The 23,953-nt window shown below is 41.3% G+C and overlaps 1 protein-coding gene and 1 long non-coding RNA gene across 2 annotated transcripts in view; both read left to right on the top strand.

Moving 5' to 3' along the window:
• The first annotated feature begins 7,023 nt into the window (after positions 1-7,023).
• LOC127485323 (syncytin-1-like) lies at positions 7,024-18,807 on the top strand. Its single transcript, XM_051828177.2, has 2 exons — positions 7,024-8,264; positions 18,771-18,807. The coding sequence occupies exons 1-2, from the start codon at positions 7,024-7,026 to the stop codon at positions 18,805-18,807; spliced, it is 1,278 nt and encodes a 425-aa protein (XP_051684137.2).
• Positions 18,808-21,446: 2,639 nt separating this feature from the next.
• Positions 21,447-23,953, top strand: part of LOC149123458 (uncharacterized) — a 114,378-nt gene continuing 111,871 nt past the window's right edge. The window contains exon 1 of the long non-coding RNA XR_016217131.1: positions 21,447-21,840. This is a non-coding gene — a long non-coding RNA (uncharacterized LOC149123458). The remainder of the gene's footprint in view (positions 21,841-23,953) is intronic.

Raw genomic sequence — 23,953 nt, 5'->3', positions numbered from 1 at the left:
GAATAGCTAGAGCAAACCTAAAGAATAAAACAAAGCCAGAGGCATCGCAATATCAGATTTCATGATAACTACAGGTCAGTTATTATCAAAAAAGCCTAATACTGGCACAAAAATAGACATGCAGACCAATGGACTGGAGTAGAAATTCCAGAAGTTAATACACTCATGTACAACCAACTGATCTTTGACAAAGGAGCCAAAATCAATGCCTGAAAAAAAAAAAAAGGTACTCTTCTGTTGGGGACGACGCAGCATGTGACCTCTTAGTTGAGACAGGGCTAGACAGGCCAGACCAGATAGTACTGATAACGCAACCTTGTGTGACCTCCTGCCTTAAGGCCTTGTAACCTTTCCCCTACTTGCACTAGCATTGCAGCTACAAGATAAGCACCCCCCCTCCTTCCGCCGCCCAATACCCTGCCTCTATGATATATAAGTGTGTGGTTGAAAAATAGTCGCAGCTTGATTGGCACCTGTCTTGCTGCCATCTTTGTGTCTCCTGTCCCTTTCATTTCTCCTTCTAGGTGCTTGGCCCCAGTTGCTGTCCCATGGGACGGGACAACTGGCGCCCAACGTGGGGCTCGAGTGCGGCCCTTGGGGTTCGAGTGCCTGTAAGATTGGAGGAACGCCACCTTCCAGGAGGAAAAGTTGGATTCAAGTGATTGTGCGACCGGCTCAGAACTGCCCACCCGAGATCATTAGCATCGGTCGACGCTGCAGAGTGAAGACGGTGCAAGGTAAGTGACCGCTATGGGACAGGCATCATCGTCACAGGAAATGTTCATTTCGGGTCTCAGGGAGGCCCTCAAGACATGAGGAGTTCGGGTTAAAAATAAGGATCTAAAGGCATTTTTTGAGTATGTAGAAAGATTGTGTCCCTGGTTCCCCAAGGAAGGAACAATTGACGAGATCAAGTGGGAAAGAGTTGGAAGTTGTTTAAAGGATTTTCATGAGACCTTTGGCCCTGCAAAAGTGCCTATTACGATTTTTTCATATTGAAACCTGATTAATGACATTCTAAAAACCTGTCACCTAAATAAGACTATTGATGCCCTAGTAAGGGATGGTGAGGAGACGTTACAGCAATCCTCCCGAATTGCATCTAAATGCCCATCTGTCATTCTAGATATACCCTCCACTGATGATGACCCCAACAATAAAATTAAAGAGCCCACTTTAGCCCCTACCAAGGAAGCGAGCCGACTATATCCTGCCATCCGAGACAAATTAGATTCAGATGAGGAAGCTGCCCCAGGGGAAGAGGTCGTGCACTATCATAATTCCAATTGGCCCCAAAATGTTAAAAATCCCCCGCCATACAATACTCACCCACACCTTCCCATTTGTGCCCCCGCTCTCTATGACTTTAACCCTCCTGTGCCTGACTTGTCGGCCTTGCAACAGTCACTTCAACACAGACGAGAGCACATCCAGCTCCTTAAGGAAATAAAATCCCTTGACGAGGAGCTCCACCACCTTGCCTTAGAGCAGCCCCTTCCAAAACCTAAACAAGGTAAAGTCAGGTCCAAAACCCAACCCCTTCTAGCTTTACCTGTAACCAGGAGGCAAGCCGGAGGTCATTCTGAGCCTGCCGCTGATGGGGAAAATGAGGCTGAGGAGAATTCGCCCCACCACTCTTAGGAAGATATTGAGGAACCTGGGTCAGAGGAGGAAGATCAGGTCCCCAATCAAGGACCTGGTAATGGACAGTTGCCACCCTATAAAAAACTTAGTCTCAGATTTATTGAAAAACTTAAAACTGCTTGCACCCAGTATGGTCCCACTGCCCCGTATACTCAGGCCTTATTGGAAAGCCAGAGTGCCCGGTGGCTTACACCTAATGATTGGGACTTCCTCGCCAGAGCTGCTCTCAGCGGAGGTGACTATGTCCTGTGGAGGGCTGATTATGTTCAAATTTGTAAAGAAATGGCCCAAACAAAATTTTGCTAAAGCTTCATCTAAAAATTGGACCCTCAAAAAACTTTTGGGAGATGACCCGTATAATTCCAACAATTCACAAGCCCAGTTCCCTGATGGACTTCTGGCGCAAATTAAAACTGCCAGACTAGGGGCTTGGAGAAAGCTTCCTCAAAGGGCAGCAGTCACTACCTCTTTGGCTAAGATTCAGCAGGGGCCCGACGAGCCTTATAGTGATTTTTTCTCGCGCCTTAATGTTGCAGCTGAGAGACTAGTTGGCCCAGGAGAAAATGGAAGTGCATTTGTTATGCACCTCGCCTTTGAAAATGCCAACCCAGCTTGTAAAGATATTCTTCGGCCTCATAAACATAAGGGTGATCTTTCAGACTATGTGAGGCTCTGCGCTGGTGTGGGATCGGCCCATGCCATGGGCTTGGCATTTGGGGCTGCACTCAAACTGACCCAAAATCCCTCCAAGGGGACCTCCACTTGCTACGCCTGTAAACAGCCAGGACATTTTGCCCGTGAATGTCCAACTGCCTTATCAAACAGGCCCATGGCCCAAGGCCCGGATCCATCTCCCCCAGACAGGCTGATCCCCTCCACCCCATGCCCCCGATGTCATAGGGGTTATCACTGGGCAAACGAATGCAGGTCAAAGACTAATTCTTCAGGCCAACACCTCCCTCCTCTCGTGCCGGGAAACTCCCAGAGGGGCCAGCCCCTGGCCCCAGTTTCTCAAAGGACAAACCCTGGGGCAGTACGGTTTGTCCCTTCCCAGCCTCAGGCTCAGCAAATACCTCAACAATTGCTTCTCTCCAACGAGCAACCCCAGGTAGTGCAGGACTGGACCTCTGTGCCACCTCCAATACAATATTAGATTCCACCCAGGGCCCAAAATTATCCCTACAGGGGTGCGGGGCCCCTTGCCTTCGGGTACCTGTGCTTTTATTCTTGGCCGAGCATCAGCCACCCTTAAAGGCATTCAAGCTTTTCCCGGTATTATTGACGGTGACTTTACCGGGGAAATAAAAATCCTAGCAACCACTATCAATGGAGTAGCTGCCGTTCCACAGGGCACCCGTCTAGCACAACTGGTTCTTCTGCCTTTAATTACTGGAAGTACATCCTCAATTTCTTCCAGGCCCCAAGGCATTACCCCTTTGGGCTCCTCAGATGCTTATTGGGTCCAGCCAATTACAAAAAATAGGCCTGTGTTAACCCTTACTATTGAAGGAAAGGATTTCAAGGGCATTTTGGATACAGGGGCAGATGCCACAGTCATATCTCAAGATCATTGGCCCGCCCATTGGCCGCTGACCGCATTGCTCACTGATTTGTGAGGTATAGGCCAGTCCAATAACCCCCAAGTCAGCTCAAGGGTATTACGCTGGAAAGATAAGGAAGGCAATCAGGGCACTGTGACTCCTTTTGTATTACCAGGCCTTCCTGTTAACCTGTGGGGACGTGACATTCTCTCCCAAATGGAAGTTATCCTGTGCAGCCCTAATGCTGTGGTCACACAACAAATGCTGCGCATGGATTATGTGCCTGGCACAGGACTTGGAAAAATGAGACAGGGCATAACTCAACCTATTACAGCCCCCTCTAAAACAGATAGACATGGGCTCAGATATTTGGATTTTTAGTAACGGCCACTGGCCTTCCTATACCCCATGCAGACAAAATCACATGGAATACTCAAACTCCTGTTTGGGTGGATCAGTGGCCGCTTACTCAAGAAAAGCTAAATGTCGCTACAGCGCTTGTACAGGAGCAGCTCGCGACTGGACACCTAGAGCCTTCCAATTCTCCATGGAATACACCCATTTTTGTCATAAAGAAAAAATCTGGTAAATGGCACCTTTTACAGGATTTGTGTGCTGTTAATAAGGTCATGGCACCCATGGGTGCCCTCCAACCTGGCATCCCAACCCCCGTGGCCACCCCAAATGGTTATTACAAAATAATTATAGATCTCAAAGACTGCTTTTTCACTATTCCTCTACACCCTGATGATCGTCCTTATTTTGCCTTTAGCCTCCCCTGTGTTAATTTCCAGGGACCGATGCAAAGATTTCATTGGAAAGTCTTGCCCCAGGGAATGGCCAATAGCCCCACCCTTTGTCAAAAGTTTGTAGCACAGGCAGTGGACCCGGTTCGTTTACACTGGCCACACATTTATATTCTACATTATATGGATGGCATTTTACTGGCGGCTCAAAACAAGTCAGACCTACAAGATTGCTTTACAGCACTTTCTAGAGCCTTTCTTACCCTTGGTTTACAAATTGCTCCTGATAAGGTCCAGTTACAAGACCCCTTTACCTATTTAGGTTTAAAATTACAACAGGATTTGGGTTTTGTGCCCCACATCCAGTTCCGCTTGGATTGCCTCCATACCCTTAATGATTTTCAAAAACTTCTAGGAGATATTCAATGGTTCAGGCCCTATTTAAAAATATCTAATAATGTCCTTTTGCCCCTCAATGACATTCTGCAAGGAGACCCAGATCCCTCTCCCGCCCGCGAGCTCACCCCTGCTGCAGGAGACGCATTAAACCAAGTAGCACAAACCATCAGCCAACAGTTTGTTTCACAGATTTCTTATACTCTCCCCCTGCTTTTTGTAGTTTTAGCCATACCACATACGCCCACTGGAGTTTTTTGGCAAAAATCCCTCATGCCCAAAAAAAGGGTCAACCTCTTTTCTGGGTTCATCTCCCCATTTCCTCATCTAAGGTAATTACAGTATATTTGTCTCAGGTTGCTTCAATAATCATCAAGGCTCGTTTCCTTTCCCGCCAATATTTCGGAAAAGACCCCAATGTTGTAGTAGTGCCATATACCCGAGAACAGACCCAGGTCCTTCTTCAAACTTCTGATGACTGGGGAATAGCCATGGCAGGATTTATGGGAGTCATTGACAATCACCTCCCTGATGACCCCGTGTTACAGTTTGCCCAATCCTATTCCTTTATTTTCCCAAAAAATACAAAAAGTAACCCCATTCCAAAGGCTGTTATGGTGTTTACAGATGGGTCCTCCAATGGAATGGCTGCCTTCATGGCAGATAACCGTTCCCATGTTTTTAAAACATCTTATCAGTCAGCCCAGTTGATTGAGCTGTATGCCATACTTCAAGTCTTTACACAGTTTTCCAGTCAGGCTGTAAATATTTATACCGATAGTGCATATGTAACTCACTCCATTCCGTTGCTTGAGACTTCTCCTTTTCTTAAAACAACTTCCAACGCTATGCCCTTGTTTATACAAATTCAAAAGCTAATACGAGGAAGACAACAGCCCTTCTATTTGGGACATATTAGGGCACACACAAGCCTACCAGGATCACTCTCAGAAGGTAATGCCCAGGCAGATGCTGCTACAAGGCTTACCTTCCCCACAACCATGGGATCAGTGCAGAAAGCTCAAAACTCAGAAGGTAATGCCCAGACAGATGCTGCTACAAGGCTTGCCTTCCCCATAATTGTGGGATCAGTACAGGAAGCTCAAAACTTGCATAGGTTGCATCACTTAAATGCTCAATCTCTCCATTTGTTTTGTAAAATTTCACAAGAACAGGCTCGTGAAATAGTCAAAAAATGCCCCTCAGGCGTTACAAGCCAACCTGTACCGCATTTGGGAGTCAATCCACGTGGTCTTCTCCCTAATCAATTGTGGCAAATGGATGCCACACACTTCCCAAAATTTGGCAAACTGAAGTATCTCCATGTCTCTATAGACACCTATAGTGGCTTTGTCTTTGCCTCCCCCCATACAGGAGAAGCTGCTAAGGATGTTATCTCACACCTTATCACAGCTCTTTCTGTACTGGGAAAACCTGTTAAGATTAAGACAGACAATGGTCCTGCTTATGTCAGCACTAAGTTTAAACAATTTTGTGAGGCGCTCCATATTAACCACATTGCAGGAATTCCCTACAATCCACAGGGACAGGGAATCATTGAAAGAGCCCATCAAACACTAAAAACTTGGCTCATTCGGCTTGAAGCCACTTCCTTGTCTTTTGCCTCTCCCCGCGACCGATTGAATCATGTGCTCTTTGTGCTAAACTTCCTGACCTTGGATAATAATCATTCAGCTGCGGACCGTCATTGGCACCCTTCCCCTGATACGGCTCCACCTATGGTAATGTGGCGAGACCCCCTCACCAGTAGCTGGCACGGCCCAGATCCAGTACTCATTTGGGGACATGGCTCAGCCTGCATCCTGGACCAAAAACAATCGGCACCAAGATGGCTACCTGAAAGATTAATTAAACAAGTTAATTCACCAATTCCTACAAATAATGATGTTGTTCCAGAGCCTGTACTTGGACCTGAGAATGCCTTTTCTTTATACCCACAGGAATGAAAAGACCCGGCTGGATGCTACTGGGACTCATTACAGGACTCCTTATTATTGCTGGAATTGTTGCCATTGTTGCTATTTGTGTATCTTATCTTCTCTCTATTCTCTCCTCCCCTGCTACATTTCCTGAGGGCTCACTGATTAACCCCTCCAAAGGGCCCTAATACAATGGCCCTCAGCCTTGCTCTCCTGATGATGGCAATCTACACCATCCATTGGGCTCCACCAGTCTTTGCAGGGCTTGACAACCCTCAGGGCATTCAAAAACCCCTTCAACAGCATCACCCTTGTACCTGCTCAGGGGGCATAATAGTATCCTTCCCACGAACCCGTGGCTGTGCTCAAAAGCCGCATTTTACACAAGACTGCAGAGATAAAACTGCTTATCTGACCGTCCCGGGTTCCCAATGGTTCTGTGCTCCCAAACCTAAGCTAGACTCTTTTTTTTTTTTTTTTTTTTTTTTTTTTTTTTTTTTTTTTTTTTTTTTTTTTACAGGCAGAGTGGACAGTGAGAGAGAGAGACAGAGAGAAAGGTCTTCCTTTTGCCGTTGGTTCACCCTCCAATGGCCGCCGCGGCCGGAATCCGGCGCCCCAACCGGGACTAGAACCCGGTGTGCCGGCGCCGCTAGGTGTAGGATTAGCCTAGTGAGCCGCGGCGCCGGCCCTAAGCTAGACTCTTACCGCACTGGGGATCAGTGCCTGTCAGAGTGCAATAAAACTATCCATTACTCCATGCACTCCTCCTGTTATACACAGCATCAAACCTGTAACAAGGGAAATCAGCGTTTATTGTTTGCTGTTATATCAGGAGATTATGAGGGAACGTTCGGAGGAGAGTTGTCGTCTTCACGCTTCAGCTCCCCCTCCTGCCCCACTAAGGGACAAGTAGCCTGCTGGTACCCTATAGCCCCTGTGGGAGTGTCTGACAGTGGAGGCCCTCAGGATACCCTTACTAAATTAAAAACACAAAAGGTACAAAAGGTACCGTATTTGAAAGCCTTTACCCTTCCCTCCAGTACCACCCCCTGGCTAAAGTTCATTCCAGAGGAAATAAAGACTTGGATGTCAATACCATCAATATCCTTACCAACACCCATAAACTGCTTAATCTCTCTGCCCCAAACCTTGCAAGAGACTGCTGGCTCTGTTTATGCCAGGGACCCCCCCTTCCTCTTGCCATTTTTCTACTTAATAATACCCTTGAGTTCAATATCTTCTTGGGCCACCCCCAGGGCTATGCAGCCCTTTCCTGTTCTTCCTGTCCCAACGGAAAATATCACTTGCCTTTATAAACCTCCCAACAACAATCCCTTTGATATCGATGTAGGCCTTCCTCCTTTCTGTACAAATAATGTAACAGTAAACTACCATCTTAATGCCCCTAATTCCACCGTTTTTGTATGTAGGGATAATTTAGCTTATACCATTTTACCAACAAATTGGACCGGTAATTGCATGCATGCTATACTTTTTCCTGATATAGAGATTGTCAATGGAGATACCCCTGTTCCTATCCCCTCCCTTGATTATATTGCAGGGAGACAAAAACGAGCTATTCAATTTATTCCTTTATTAGCCACATTGGGAATTTCCTCAGCTATGGTTACAGGATCCACAGGACTAGGAATCGCGGTCCACAAATATAGAGAATTGTCCCAACAACTTATTAATGATGTGCAGACCCTATCCACCACCATTCAGGACCTTCAAGATCAAATTGATTCCCTAGCAGAAGTGGTTCTACAAAATCGTAGAGGCTTAGACTTGCTTACTGCTGAACGGGGAGGTATTTGCTTGGCTTTACAGGAAAAATGCTGTTTTTATGCTAACAAATCCGGCATTGTTCGTGATAAAATCAAGACACTTCAAGAAGATCTGGAGCATCGTCGATGTGCCATGGCTGAAAATCCCTTTTGGATGGGATGGAATGGACTGCTTCCCTATTTGCTACCGCCTTTAGGCCCCATTGTTGGGTTGCTTGTTGTGATATCTATAGGTCCTTGTCTCCTCAATAAGCTGATGACCTTTATCAGACAACAAGTAGATAATTTAGCAGCCAGACCAATTCAAATACATTACCAAAGTCTGGCCATGGAAGATCCCATGGAAAACATTATCTCTCTCTCTCTGGCCGGTGAAGTCTGGCCAGTGAGGTCACGGTCCCTCCAACAACTGACTCTCCCCTTCGGTCTGCCGCTGCCCCAGTCGGGAGCCCAGGAAGGGCCCCAGGCCTATCAATAAAACGAGCAGTAAGCCAATGATGGGCACCTTCCCAGAACCTCACCCACCTAAGACAGGAGTCCTTGGGGACTGGCAAGGATATCCAATGACGGGTAAGAGGTGATGGAGCCCCGGGTCGATTCCTAAGACAGGCACTGCTTGCTCATCACGCTTGGCCTAACTGGTAGCCATTTCTGTTTAATTGATAAGAAAGGGGGATATGTCAGGGACCACGCAGCATGTGACCTCTTAGTTGAGAGACAGGGCTAGACAGGCCAGACCAGATAGTACTGATAATGCAACCTTGTGTGACCTCCTGCCTTAAGGCCTTGTAACCTTTCCCCTACTTGCATTAGCATTGCAGCTACAAGATAAGCCCCCCCTCCTTCCCCCGCCTGATACCCTGCCTCTATGATATATAAGTGTGTGGTTGAAAAATAAGTCGCAGCTTGATCGGCACCTGTCTTGCTGCCATCTTTGTGTCTCCTGTCCCTTTCATTTCTCCTTCTAGGTGCTTGGCCCCAGTTGCTGTCCCACGGGATGGGACACTCTTCAACAAATGTTACTGGAAAACTTGGATTCTGCATGTAGAAGTATGAAACAAGACCACCACCTTACAATTTATACAGAAATGAACTATAGATGGATCAATGATATAAAACAATAACCTGATAACATCAAATTACTAGATGAAAATATTGGGAAACTCAGCAAGACATTGGCATACACACGGAATTCTTGTTAAATACCCCAGAATGATAGGGAATCAAAGCAAAAATAAACAAATAGGATTGCATTAAGCTAAGATGCTTATGCACTGCAAAGGAATTGCTCAACATATTGTAGAGGCATCCAAGAGAACAGGAGAAAATATTTGCAAATCTTGCAATGGTTAAAGGCCTAATATCCAGAATCTACAAAGAGTTCAAGTAATCCAGAACAACAAAAACAACAAAAATCCTGTCAAGCAATGGGCAAAGGACAAAACAGACATTTTTGAAGGATGACATTCAAATGGTCAACAGAAACATTTAAAAATGCTCAGGATCATTAGCCATCAGGAAATGTAAATCAAAAGGATGATGAGGGTGAAACCTCACCCCAATTAGAGTGGCTATCTTTCAAAAATTATAAAACAATAAATGTTAGCAAATCTATGGGTGATAAAATACTATAATCCACTGCTGGTTAAATTGTAAAAGAGTACAACCATTATGGAACACAGTCTGGTCATTTCTCAGTAATCTGAAAATTGTTCTACCGTATACACAGCCATCCCACTCCTAAAAATTTACCCAAATGGAATGAAATCAGCATAAGGAAGACTTGTCTGCACCTTATGTTTATTGCAGATCAATAGCTAAGATCTGACATCAACCTAGAGATTCATCAACTGAATAATGGTTAAAGAAAATGTGGTATATATACACCATGCAAAACTACTCAGCTACGTAAATTAATAAGATCTTGTCTTTTACAACAAAATATATGCATATGGAAGCCATTATTCTCAGTCAAATAAACCAGCACAAAATCAACAAATAAACAAAGCACAAATAAGCAAAGCACAAAAATGCAATGTTGAGTTTTGGTTATTGCTTACAATCCTTGTCTATACTCTTGATAAACAGTGGCTTTTCTACTTGCTCCATTCAATTCTTTATTGGGTGCAGAGTTAAGCTTGTGATTATAAAATAAATTGAAATTATGCAATTATAGATATAAAAAGAAAAAATCAGAGAGGAAGGAGGACAGAGGGTCCGAGCATGGGCAAGAGGGAGGTTAGGGTGGGAAATATTATGCTCTTAAGTTTGTGTATATGAAATACATGAAATTTGTTCACCTTATATGAATAAAATTATTTTAATACCCCAGTAGACTGGGATAAAGTATTTGCCAATTCTGCATTTCATGAAGAACTGAAATTCAGAATACATATGAAACTGCTGAAATTATGCACAAATATATCTAAGAATTGGGAAAGGATCTGAACAGGCATTTCTGTAGAGAAGAAATACCCATGGTCAACAAAAATGGGAAAACATGCAATATAATTATTATATAGGAAAATGCAAATCAAAATACACTAGGTGTCACCTCACTAACAAATGCTAGTGGGGTATGAAGAAAAGAAAACTTTAATAAGTTATTGGAGCCTGCACTGTTGTGTAGCAATTAAAACCGCCACCTGCAGTACCAAAATCCCATATGGGGACTTGAGTCCCAGTTGCTCCACTTCTGATCTAGCTCTCTTCTGTGGCCTGGGAAATCAGTGGAAGGTGGCCCAAGTCTTTAGGCCTCTGCTCCCACATGGGAGACCCAGGAGGAAGCTTCTGGTTCCTGGCTTTGTTTTGGCCCAGCTCTAGCCATTGCAGCCATTTGGGGAGTGAACCAGTGGATGGAAGATCTCTCTCTCTCTCTCTCTCTCTCTCTCTGTAACTATGACTTTCAAATAAATAAATATTTTAAAATATAAGATATTGATGAGAATGCAAGTTAGCCTGAGCATTATGAAGACTTAGTATGGCCATCCCTCAAAAAATGAGAAGGGATAACCCTCTCCAACCATTGTGTATGTATCAGAAGGAAATTCAATCTGCATGCAAAAGAGATTTCTGCTTTCTCTTTTGACTACAGCACTATTCATAGTAGTAAATATTTGGAACCAACCTAGGAATCTATCAATGTGTTACAGGTTTTCCAATCCTAATTCAGTGATTAAAAAGGATTGAAATATTATTTGCTTCAAAATGGGTGGAACTGGAGATCCTTAAGTAAAGTAAGACTGGCATAGGAAGAAATAAAACTCACATGTTCTCTGATATATGGGTTTCTAAAAATGGTGGATATAAATATAAATGTTTTTAATTAGGATGGGAAAATTCATTACTGAAGATACTGGGTGGTAGGATAACAGATATAGAAACAGAGTTAGAAAGAACGAACCAGTTGCAGTGTTCCATAATATGGTGTTGTGACTTTAGTTCATGATAAGATACACTGTATAAGAAATTGGAATGGAGGAGCTTGTAGGCCTTACACACAAAATAAGCAAGGAAAATCCTCATTTTCTAGATTGATTAAATTATGTTGTGTACATACTCAAATGTTGCACTGTATCCTGTAATAATATACAAGTAGTGTTAATCAAAGACTGAGCAAAATTTTAAAAATCAGAAATGTCTCTATATTCTATCAATGAACTATCTGCAATATGTGATTAACCAAACTACATCATTTACAAAGCATAAGAAAGTAATAAGGCAATAATCTCCAGTCCTGCTAAGGATTATTTAAATAATCTTAAAATTTAAAAATCAAGGTTTCCTTTCCCACTGAACTTTCTTCTCATCCCTTGCATGACTTTCTGATATTCTATGAATGCCATTGTTGCAAAGCTAAACTTGAACCTAAATGGAAGAATAGTTGTAAGGTTTTAATATGTATTTATTTACTTGAAAGGAGGAGGGACAGTAGTGGGTAGATCTTCCATCCACTAGTTCACTTGTCAATGTTTGCAAAACCTGGGACTGGTTCCAGTTTGATCTAGGAGCCAGGAACACCTTTTGTATCTCCAATGTAGGCAGAAGGTACATGAGTACTTAAGACATCATCAAATGCCCCTCAGATACATTTTAGCAAGAATCTGGATTGGAAGTGGGGAATGGCCAGGACCTGAATGAGGAAGATAAATATGAGATGAGGGCATCCCAAGTCGTGGCTTAACTCACTGCTCATGACCCCATCCCTTTATACTATTTCATTCATTCTTAATACTGTTGTCAAATTACAGGCATGATGTTCAAACTTGGATCCATGTATTTCAGTTTAAAAAAAAAAAGGCTTAGGGTAACTGTTAAGATTAATAAAACTGTATTCCACAATTGAGGACCCGGGTGCATTTCCTGATTCTGATCCTAACTCCAGCTTCCAATTAAAGCAGACCCTGGGAAGTCATGATGATGTCTCAAGACATGTGGTTTGTGCCACCCACATGGAAAACCTGAAGTGAGTTACCTGCTCTCAGGTTTAGATCTGATCCCTCCCTGGAAGATGTGAGCATTTGCAAAGTGAACTTGTGAATAGGAGCTCTTTCTCTCATTCATTGTCTCTTGTTTTCTATCAAGTCAATTAGAAAATAATTCATCAGACATAAAGAGCAACATAGTCTTGGAAGTCATCCAAGGAAAGAAAAGACTGAAAGCAAATGGAGGTATAGCAAAATATTTATATTCTTTATTCCAATGTAACCTAACAGATAATATTATCAAATGTAACAACAGACACCACAGAAATAAAAAGAATCATCAGAAATTACTACAAGGACTTGTATGCCAGCAAACAGTGAAACCTATCAGAAATGGATAGATTCCTGGACACATGCAACCTACCTAAATTGAACCAGGAAGACATCGAAAACCTAAACAGACCCATAACTGAGACAGAAATTGAAACAGTAATAAAGGCCCTCCCAACAAAGAAAAGCCCAGGACCAGATGGATTCACTGCTGAATTCTACCAGACATTTAAAGAAGAACTAACTCCAATTCTTCTCAAACTATTCAGAACAATCGAAGAAGAGGGAATCCTCCCAAATTCTTTCTATGAAGCCAGCATCACCTTAATTCCTAAGTCGGAAAAAGATGCAGCACTGAAAGAGAATTACAGACCAATATCCCTGATGAACATAGATGCAAAAATCCTCAATAAAATTCTCGCCAATAGAATGCAACAACACATCAGAAAGATCATCCACCCAGACCAAGTGGGATTTATCCCTGGTATGCAGGGATGGTTTAATGTGCGCAAGACAATCAATGTGATACACCACATTAACAGACTGCAGAAGAAAAACCATATGATTATCTCAATAGATGCCGAGAAAGCATTTGATAAAATACAACACCCGTTCATGATGAAAACTCTAAGCAAACTGGGTTTGGAAGGAACATTCCTCAATACAATCAAAGCAATCTATGAAAAACCCACAGCCAACATCCTATTGAATGGGGAAAAGTTGGAAGCATTTCCACTGAGATCTGGTACCAGACAGGGATGTCCACTCTCACCACTGCTATTCAATATAGTTCTGGAGGTTCTAGCCAGAGCTATTAGGCAAGAAAAAGAAAATAAAGGGATACAAATTGGAAAGGAAGAACTCAAACTATCCCTCTTTGCAGATGACATGATTCTTTATTTAAGGGACCCAAAGAACTCTACTAAGAGACTAATGGAACTCATAGAAGAGTTTGGCAAAGTAGCAGGGTATAAAATGAATGCACAAAAATCAACAGCCTTTGTATACACAGACAATGCCATGGCTGAGGAAGAACTTCTACGATCAATCCCATTCACAATAGTTACAAAAACAATCAAATACCTTGGAATAAACTTAACCAAGGACGTTAAAGATCTCTACGATGAAAATTACAAAACCTTAAAGAAAGAAATAGAAGAGGATACCAAGAAATGGAAAAATCTTCCATGCTCATGGAGTGGAAGAATCAATATCATCAAAATGTCCATTCTCCCAAAAGCAATTTCTAGATTCAATGCAATACCAATCAAGATACCGAAGACCTTCTTCTCAGATCTGGAAAAAATGGTGCTGAAATTTATATGGAGGCACAAGAGACCTCGAATAGCTAAAGCAATCTTGTACAACAAAAACAAAGCCGGAGGCATCACAATACCAGATTTCAGGACATACTACAGGGCAGTTGTAATCAAAACAGCATGGTACTGGTACAGAAACAGATGGATAGACCAATGGAACAGAATTGAAACACCAGAAATCAATCCGAACATCTATAGCCAACTTATATTTGATCAAGGATCTAAAACTAATTCCTGGAGCAAAGACAGTCTATTCAATAAATGGTGCTGGGAAAACTGGATTTCCACGTGCAGAAGCATGAAGCAAGACCCCTACCTTACACCTTACACAAAAATCCACTCAACATGGATGAAAGACCTAAATCTACGACCTGACACCATCAAGTTACTAGAGAACGTTGGAGAAACCCTTCAAGACATTGGCACAAAGAGTTTCTGGAAAAGACCCGGGAGGCACAGGCGGTCAAAGCCAAAATCAACTATTGGGATTGCATCAAATTGAGAAGTTTCTGTACTGCAAAAGAAACAGTCAGGAGAGTGAAGAGACAACCGACAGAACGGGAAAAAATATTTGCAAACTATGCAACAGATAAAGGGTTAATAACCAGAATCTACAAAGAGATCAAGAAACTCCACAAAAACAAAACAAACAACCCACTTAAGAGATGGGCCAAGGACCTCACTAGACATTTTTCAAAAGAGGAAATCCAAATGGCCAACAGGCACATGAAAAAATGTTCAAGGTCATTAGCAATCAGGGAAATGCAAATCAAAACCACAATGAGGTTTGACCTCACCCCAGTTAGAATGGCTCACATTCAGAAATCTACCAACAATAGATGCTGGAGAGGATGTGGGGAAAAAGGGACACTAACCCACTGTTGGTGGGAATGCAAACTGGTCAAGCCACTATGGAAGTCAGTCTGCAGATTCCTCAGAAACCTGAATATAATCATACCCTTCGACCCAGCCATCCCACTCCTTGGAATTTACCCAAAGGAATTTAAATTGGCAAACAAAAAAGCGGTCTGCAGCCTAATGTTTATTGCAGCTCAATTCACAATAGCTAAGACCTGGAACCAACCTAATTGCCCATCAACGGTAGACTGGATAAAGAAATTATGGGATATGTACTCTTTAGAATACTATACCGCAGTAAGAAACAACGAAATCCAGTCATTTGCAACAAAATGGAGGAATCTGGAACACATCATGCTGAGTGAAATAAGCCAGTCCCAAAGGGACAAATACCATATGTTTTCCCTGATCGGTGACAACTGACTGAACACCAAAAAGGAAACCTCCTGAAGTGAAATGGACACTATGGGAAACGGTGACTTGATCAGCATAGCCCTGACTGTTAATGAACAACTTAATACATTATCCCTCTTAGTAGTTTTTTTGTCTGTTCTACTTAATATGACTGGTTTAATTCTGTAATTATCACACAGTTATTCTTAAGTGTTGAAAATTAACTGAAATGTGATCCCTGTTAAACATAAGAGTAGGAATAAGAGAGGGAAGAGATGTGCAATTCGGGACATGCTCAAGCTGACTTGCCCCAAATGGTAGAGTTAGAAACATACCAGAGGATTCCAATTCAACCCCATCAAGGTGGCATGTACCAATGCCATCTCACTAGTCCAAGTGATCAATTTCAGTTCACAATTCATCATAATGAAAGGACTAAGAGTGAAAGGTAGCACATAAACAAGTCTAGTACCTGCTAACACTAACCGATAGAATAAATAAAGGGGAGAGTGATCCAACATGGGAAGTGAGATACTCAGCAGACTCATAGAATGGCAGATGTCCTAAATAGCACTCTGGCCTCAGAAGCAGCCCTAAAGGCATTCCGATCTGGCTGAAAAGCCCATGAGAGTATTTCAGGCATGGAAAGCCAAGACACTCTGGCAAAAGATCTCTGTGAGTGAGATCCCAGTGGAAAGAACAGGTCTTCAAAGAAGGAGGTACCTTTCTCTGAAGGGAAGAGAGAACCTCCACTTTGACTATGACCTTGTCTAAACAAGATAAGAGTCGGAGAACTCAGAGGGCTTCCATAGCCTTGGAAACTCATGACTGGAGCATAGGGAGATTACTGATGCCATAGACAGGAGTGTCAATTGGTAAAGTCAACAACAGGAGTCACTGTGCACTTACTCCTCATGTAGGATCTCTGTCCTTAATGTGCTGTGCATTGAGATTTAATGCTATAACGAGTACTCAAACAATATATTTCACTTTGTGTTTCTATGGGGGTGCAAACTGTTGAAATCTTTACTTAATGCATACTAAACTGATCTTCTGTAAAAAAAAAAAAGAAATTATCAATTTCCAACTTGACTCTCACTGGGATTAAACATGACAATAAGGTCTGATCTGATTTCATCATCATTTTAAAAAAATCATCTATTATTTTTCACTTTATGTTTCTGTGTGGGAGCAAACTGTTGAAATCCATACTTAATGTATACTAAGCTGATCTGTATATTAAGATAATCGAAAATGAATCTTGATGTGAATGAAAGGGGAGAGGGAGTGGGAAAGGTGTGGGTTGCGGGTGGGAGGGACGTTATGGGGGAGAAGCCATTGTAATCCATAAGTCATACTTTGGAAATTTATATTCTTTAAATAAAAGTTAAAAAAAAAACTTAACAATGAACAGTGTTGTTACAGTTTCTGATCATTAAAAATAATGACAGAAATTATATAAATGATAGGAGTAAAGAGTTGAGAACATTCTTTTATAAGATATCTGAGCTTCCAAAGAAATAGTGTTCCAAACAAATTTTGTGTGCTAAATACATTACATTTTTGTCACCTTAAGATACATAAAACATTATGCTGAGTGAAATAAGCCAATCCCAAAGGGACAAATACCACTTGTTCTCCTTGATAGGTGACAACTAACTGAGCACCAAAAAGGAAACCTGTTAAAGTGAAATGAACACTATGAGAAACGGTGACTTGATCAGCCCTCACCCTGACTGTCGATGAGGAACTTAATATGTTATCCCTCTTAGTATTTTTTTTTGTTTGTTCTACTTAATACTTTTGGTTGAGTACTGTAATCAATACACAATTCTTCTTAAGTGCTGAAACTTAACTGAAAAGTGATCGCTGTTAAATATAAGAGTGGGAATAAGAGAGGGAAGAGATGTGCAATTTGGGACATGCTCAAGCTGACTTACCTCAAACGGTAGAGTTAGAAACATACCAGGGGACTCCAATTCAATCCCATCGAGCTGGCATGTACCAATGCCATCTCACTAGTCCCAGTGATCAATTTCTGTTCACAATTGATCATAATGATAGGAATAAGAACCAAAGGGATCACATAAACAAGAATAGTGTCTGCAAATACTAGCTGATAGAATCAAAAAGGGAGAGAATGATTCAACGTGGGAAGTGAGATACACAGCAGACCCATAGAATGGCAGATGTCCTAAACAGCACTCTGGCCTCAGAATCAGCCCTTAAGGCATGCGGATCCGGCTGAAAAGCCCATGAGAGTATTTCAGACAAATTGTAAAATGGAGGGAAAATACTTGGTAATGGGAAGGACACAACATTGGTTCCGTGGCCTACAATGTAAGAGCAGATACAAATGAAACCCTCTAACCATCCTTCCAACTATACCTAAGTCAGAATCTATGTTACATTTCAGAAACAATGGGTATTAGATAATATTAAATTATCAATTTTGAAAGTTGGTATACTGATACTGGATTTATGTTTTAAAGAGTATTATCTGTTTAAGTTCTTTCCTTAAAAATAAATGAGGCAAGAATCAGAGATTGTGAACTCCAACATATCCAGATTTAATTCAACAGTTTAGATAGTTAAAATCAGACAGATACTGGAGATTGACATTAGACTATCACAAATTCAATGCATGCCAAGGATCAGAAATGGTAAATGAGAGGTGGGGAGGAACAACACCAGATTTCATGAGAAAACATGGGTCCTGCATTAATAATGTTGACCATGAAATTAGCCTAAGTCTGTCAGTGACCCAGCAGGGCTGATGCACTGCAATAATGAATTGAAGAGAGCATGCCCTATAATTCAGTCTCCAATCAGGCCACAATTATCTATGTCATGAGCCAGTAAAAGGTGACTGTCATCCAGAGGAGTGCCTGTGGGGTTTCAGACCCAGTATGCCAGTGGGACTATCACTGGTGACTATATGGGTGGATGAGCCTCATCAGTGTCAAGGAAGGTCCAGAGGAACCCATGCGATTTCCCTGAAATCCATCAACTTAGGAGCCCCTTCAGCACAGCATCAAGTAGAGAGTATTCTGCTTTTGTTGTGGATGGCCAGATTGGGTACCAGCCGGTGGATAATGGATAAAGGGAAGTCAGGGAGAACATCACATGGTGGTACACTCAGTAGTGTGGCAGGAAGCTGCTGCTGTGAACGCTTCTTGGATGCTTGTGCTTGGGGATTTTCCAGGGCAGTTTGATAGTGAGAGCCTAATTTCAGGGGCTATTAGACATCAGAGCCAGGAGATTTGGTTTGACCTGAGGGTCAAATATATACTTATATTCAAAATCCAGCATTTAAATAGGTTATATTTTGAATATCTATTCTGCACAGTTGTCTCATTCAATAATAAGTGGTTTCTGTTTCCTTGTTGCAGGGCAGGCATTGTTCATGGTTATGCCATTTGTGTGTAATATTAGCATTTTGTTTTGAAAAATCAGAAAGGACACTGCAGCTGTACTGATAGCGAATATCTGTGTGATTTCTCAACTGGTTGTCCACCAACCAACTTTCAGGCCAGGCAGTAATTCTCAATATATTTGCAACAGTGAGACAAATATTGCAAACCAATTGGGAATTTTAGCCTTCTTTAGAGGAATGCAGCAATAACCAGGAATTAGGAGTGAAGTCAAGTGTATAAAGGAATGGAGACACAGGTGTCCTGACATGGGCTGTATGAATCAGAGAGGTCAGCATGTGAGGGGAAGATAATGGCTACATGTAGAGGAGCTGGAGACTCATGAGGATTGGCATAAGATACAAGCACAGTAGGGGCCACTTGAGGAAAGACGTGGTGTAAACAAAAGGGATGGAGACCCTGAAGCCAGCCCTTGCTGCAGGCACAAGGATAGGCTACTAAGAGCAGGCTTGGATGTCAAAGATTTTTAAATGCAAGATTACAAGGATGAACATCAGACCCAGCCACATAAAATGGTAAAATTGCTGATAATATATGGTTTCAGGAGCAAGATCAGAGATACATAAAGTCTGGCATAGCTGGAAGGCACATAGGGCTTGAGACATCATGAGGCAAATAGCTGGCAGAGTGATGGAGGATTGGCAAACACAGAAAGAAATAGAGGAGCTGTCATATAAATCAGTGCACAGATAAATTTATAGGCTCAAGATATTATGTGAGAAGACAGAGACCTAATCATCGTGACATCCTTCTTAAGATCTAAGATGAACTATACAGCAATATAGGATAGTGAAAATGGAGAATGTCATCAATATAGTGCCTTTAGTAAGGCTGTACAACAGAAACAAATAATAAAGGAAAAGTGTTTTTAAAACATATGAGCAGACGGTTGGCACTGCGGCGTATCAGGTAAAACTGCCGTCTGCAGTGTTGGCATCCAATATGCGTGCCAGTTCAAGTCCCAACTGCTCCACTTCCAATACAGCTCTCTTCTATGGCCTGGAAAAGCAGTAGAAGATGGCCCACATCCTTGGGCCCCTGCACCCACATGTGAGTGCCAGAAGAGTCTCCTGGCTCCTGGTTTCAGCTTTGCCCAGCTCTGGTCATTTCAGCCATTTGGGGAGTAAATCTTGGATGGAATACATCTCTCTCTCTCTCTGCCCCTGCTTCTCTGTAACTCTTCCTTTCAAATACATTAATATTTTTATAAAATGAGTGGAATTAATAAAGACTAGTATAATCTTAAGAAAAAGTAAAAATATGCAACACAGATTATCAGTGACAGAAATCCAAACAGCATTGTTCTTGACCAAATTAATAAAGTTTAGCAACACAGGTAAAGAATATTCTGAAATGCATAGAAATAAGTTTTTTTTAAAAAAAAAAAAACTTAAACCCAGAGCCACCACGTTATGAAATAAATTTATCAAAAATCTTCAATAACATAGGAATCTGCTATATAAACAAAACAAGTTGACTCAGCAGTGTGTGAAAAATCAAAATAACCAATGAACAAATTCGAAAAGCAAAATTTCTGGCCTAGATTTGTAGAATTTCCCTCATATTCAAGGCAGTAAAACACTCCTCAATTTCCCAGATTCATAAACAGTGGTAATAAATATGGAATACGATTTATTTCCTTTCTGAATGCAGTATTACATTGATGCCACAGTCAGATCAAGACATGAACTAAAAAGGAACTTAAAGAACCTATCTTTATAAAAAGAGGTACAAATATTTTAAGCAAAATGTTAATGTAGAGCAAAATATGGAATCACAAGAGATCAATAAAAAAGCAAGATAGAGTCAAAGATGCCAAGGTGTTTAACATTTCTAAATAAATCATGTAAATAATTCATGTGGAAGGGAAACACAAAAAAATCACATGGTAACTGCAATTAAAAGATGAAAAGTTTTGAATAAAATTAAGCATCTAATCACAAAAATAAACTGTGAGTAAAGCAGTAAAAATAGTTATTACTTATTATAACTAAGATGGGCTGCAATGCACCTGTAATATAAAGCATAATTGTCATAGAACACTGAAAGCTATTTCTCTCGGAACACAGCTGTACAAGCCACTCTCCTTGTATTTTCTGTCTTCAACAATGTCCTAGATGTGCAGTTAGGAAATTAAAAAACAGAAAATTTTATGTATAAGGATATGCTTTTAAGCAGCAAAACCATCAATAAATGTTAATTAAACTATTATATATGGAGATAATCCCATAAAATTCAAAACAAATAAAAACTGACCAGAGAATTATGCAGGATTACTGTGTATAAGATCAATATATAAACCCAATGTGTTATGACATGCCAGTAAGAACGAAACAGACAACAATATATAAATTACAGAATACAGAACTACAAGTGAATATCTGTAATAGAAACACGAGAAAGAGAGGTCAATCTATGTAATGTATTTTTTTGGTATCTTAAAATAGTCCTGGAGTCATTTTTTTTAAAGTCAAATGACCTTAAAAAAGAGCCAAGAATATAAATAATATAGAGACCCAGAATACCGGAAAGATTCAGCATTCTGTTACATGTGAGACCATTATTGAAAGTCCAAGGGTCACAAGATTTTAATAGGGTCCTGGAAAAAGGAGGGAGGGACAGAGCTCTGATGTCATGATCATCAGGGAGGTGAGAGCGGCCCCTGCTGTTGGGAGGATCAAGCTGCAAAGATGAGGCAGTTTCAGACCTGAGACCAAGCAGAGTTCCTCTCTGCCCCCACCTGCCACAACCCCAAGCTATGGCCCTCATGCTAGGAGCATTTGGATTGGCTGTGTGTTCTCTGATGTTATGCATGCTCATTGTTAGGGCCGACTTTAAAATCAGGTGTTCAAAGGCAACACTGCTGAACCACACAGCATCTTCTTTTCTGGCATCCCAATGTTAGGCTTTCTGGGTTTGTTCCTGAGAGAGGTCTCAGGTGTTTCACCCATTGCTGCTCTGTGAACTTCCCTCACCACACTCAGGAGCCCTCAGGAGGATGCTGGGACTCATTGGAAGCTGGAAAGTGGTGAGTGTCAGAGACCAGTATTCTATGGTCACAGGAGGTGAGCTGGGCCAGTAGCCAGGACCCTGGTGTCCTGTCCTGTGTCTAAAGGAAAAGGGTTTGTGTGAACCTTGGGTCCTCACAGCTTTCCAAATTGATGGTGGTTACAGAATCCACATGGAGAAATGAACTTCCACGTGTGATCTGATATCCTTTGGTTGAGAAACGAGGTCACTAGTTTACAATTCAGTCCTGTCAGCACAGCTCTTCCTAGGTTCTGAGTCAGGTTTTGTTTGATGCTAATAACAGAATAGTACAGACTCAGTAATTTAGAAAGAAATGGTATTTGTCTCATGGTTTGGGTCCAAGGTTGGAGGGCAGTATCTGTTGATGGTCATCTTGTTGGCAGAGGTTTGGGTGGCACAGAGACCATATGACCGAATAATGAAATTTCAGGAGGTTCAAATATGAAGTAGTTTCTATAGCACACACCTGGGAATAAGCAGTCACTCAGTAATCACATGAATTGATTTAGCCTAATCACTTCATTAGGGTCCCACCTGTTCCCAATGATTAATCTCTCCTAATTGGGATTAAATGCCTTCACACCCTTGTGTGGAGAGTAATATCTTTGTAAAGGCCAATCATTCTTCACTCCCTAACCCCAAGCTAACTGGTGTGAGAACTGAGAATCAAATAAACTGTTGAACACACAGTAGTTTCATTATGCATCCAAATTTGGTTTAGTCAAATGATAACTTGTAGCATTTGAGAATATCTCAGAATATCAGATTCTGCTGGCTATAAAATGGTTTATAAATTTGAGAGTTCATTTGTGACTGGTAAAAGAAAAAAAATCATTTCTCTTCAATGCCTGTACCTTTGATTTTAAGACTCAGATATTTCATGGGAAATATGAGTGGCTATGATCCTGTCTAATACACAAATTTCAGGCCATAGCTAAGCTCATGCAAGTAAGATAGCTTTAGAGGGGATCTCTGGATAACTTCATAATTTTGACTGGAGCCAGAAAATCAAATATATGCTTTTCATTGGTATATGCCTGGGATGTGTTTACGCTAAAATCTTAATCCGTTATGTCTACTAACTCTATATAATGTCAGAATTGAACTGTTCGTAAGTCATAGGTGTTATAGATGTGTTGTTTGATATTAAGCAAACAACACACATTTGGTGTTAGTGACCACGGAAATGACTGCACAGGTCACAGACTTAAACTGATTTTAAGTGTTTGATTTCTGGTGAGAATTAAGACCTTGGAGGAGGGAGCCAATGCAAACTGTTGGGAGGGAAAAGTAAAAAGTGTGGAACTCTCAGAATTAAATGTTCTGGCTGCTGAGGTTTGTCTTAGTTCCTGAGAGTGAATCCCCTTAGTGTGCATCTCCTGAGAGTGATCCCCAAAGTCTGGGAACCTGAGTTTGGTGTCCCTTGATACTGTGGGATAAATAGGTTGTTTCCTTTTAATTGCACTTAGTACACCAGTTTAGAAATTATGTGCCATGATTTCATGTTAGACATATATACTCTTGCATAGATCCCTAATATACAGTAATAAAACCTGAAAGGAAGACAATTGTTGACATCTTTGTTTTCTGCTAAATTTGAATAAGAATGTTAACATCCATAGAACTAATATTCAGGAAAATAAAGGGGCCTTGGTCAGTTCAGGTATTTTCCCAATCTCTTCTACTTCTGCCCCCAAGAGGAAAGTCCTGGTTCTTTGATGTTTTTGTTTGCTTACTTTCTGTTTCTCTAAACCATGAGTTTTGCCAGCTTTGTTTGGTATTTGTGACAATATCTTTCTTGATTTTTGTTCCTCATCTGCTAATTCTTGGCCTTTTTTGTTACATTATGGCAAAATGCTGTCATGTTATAGATTGTGTATAGACTGTGCTTCTGTAGGAAATACTGATAGTTAAAATGGATTGTCTATCTTTTCTTCCATATATACTGATTTTTGTGCCTTTTCAACACTTGAAGTGACCTTATTTATTTATTTTCTCCATCTAGTGTTAGCTGATGTATCTGCACAGTGACATATGGATAACTATTAATTACCCCTGGTTGGATATTTATACCATTGTGTTTATTTGTTCTGATAAACACTGGGCAATCC

This window comes from Oryctolagus cuniculus, chromosome 11 (assembly GCF_051225735.1).
Source record: "Oryctolagus cuniculus isolate XC-2025 breed Fujian yellow rabbit chromosome 11, ASM5122573v1, whole genome shotgun sequence".
Lineage (NCBI taxonomy): Eukaryota > Metazoa > Chordata > Mammalia > Lagomorpha > Leporidae > Oryctolagus > Oryctolagus cuniculus.
The sequence above is the reverse complement of the archived record's forward strand: the minus strand, read 5'-3'. Positions and strand labels throughout refer to the sequence as shown.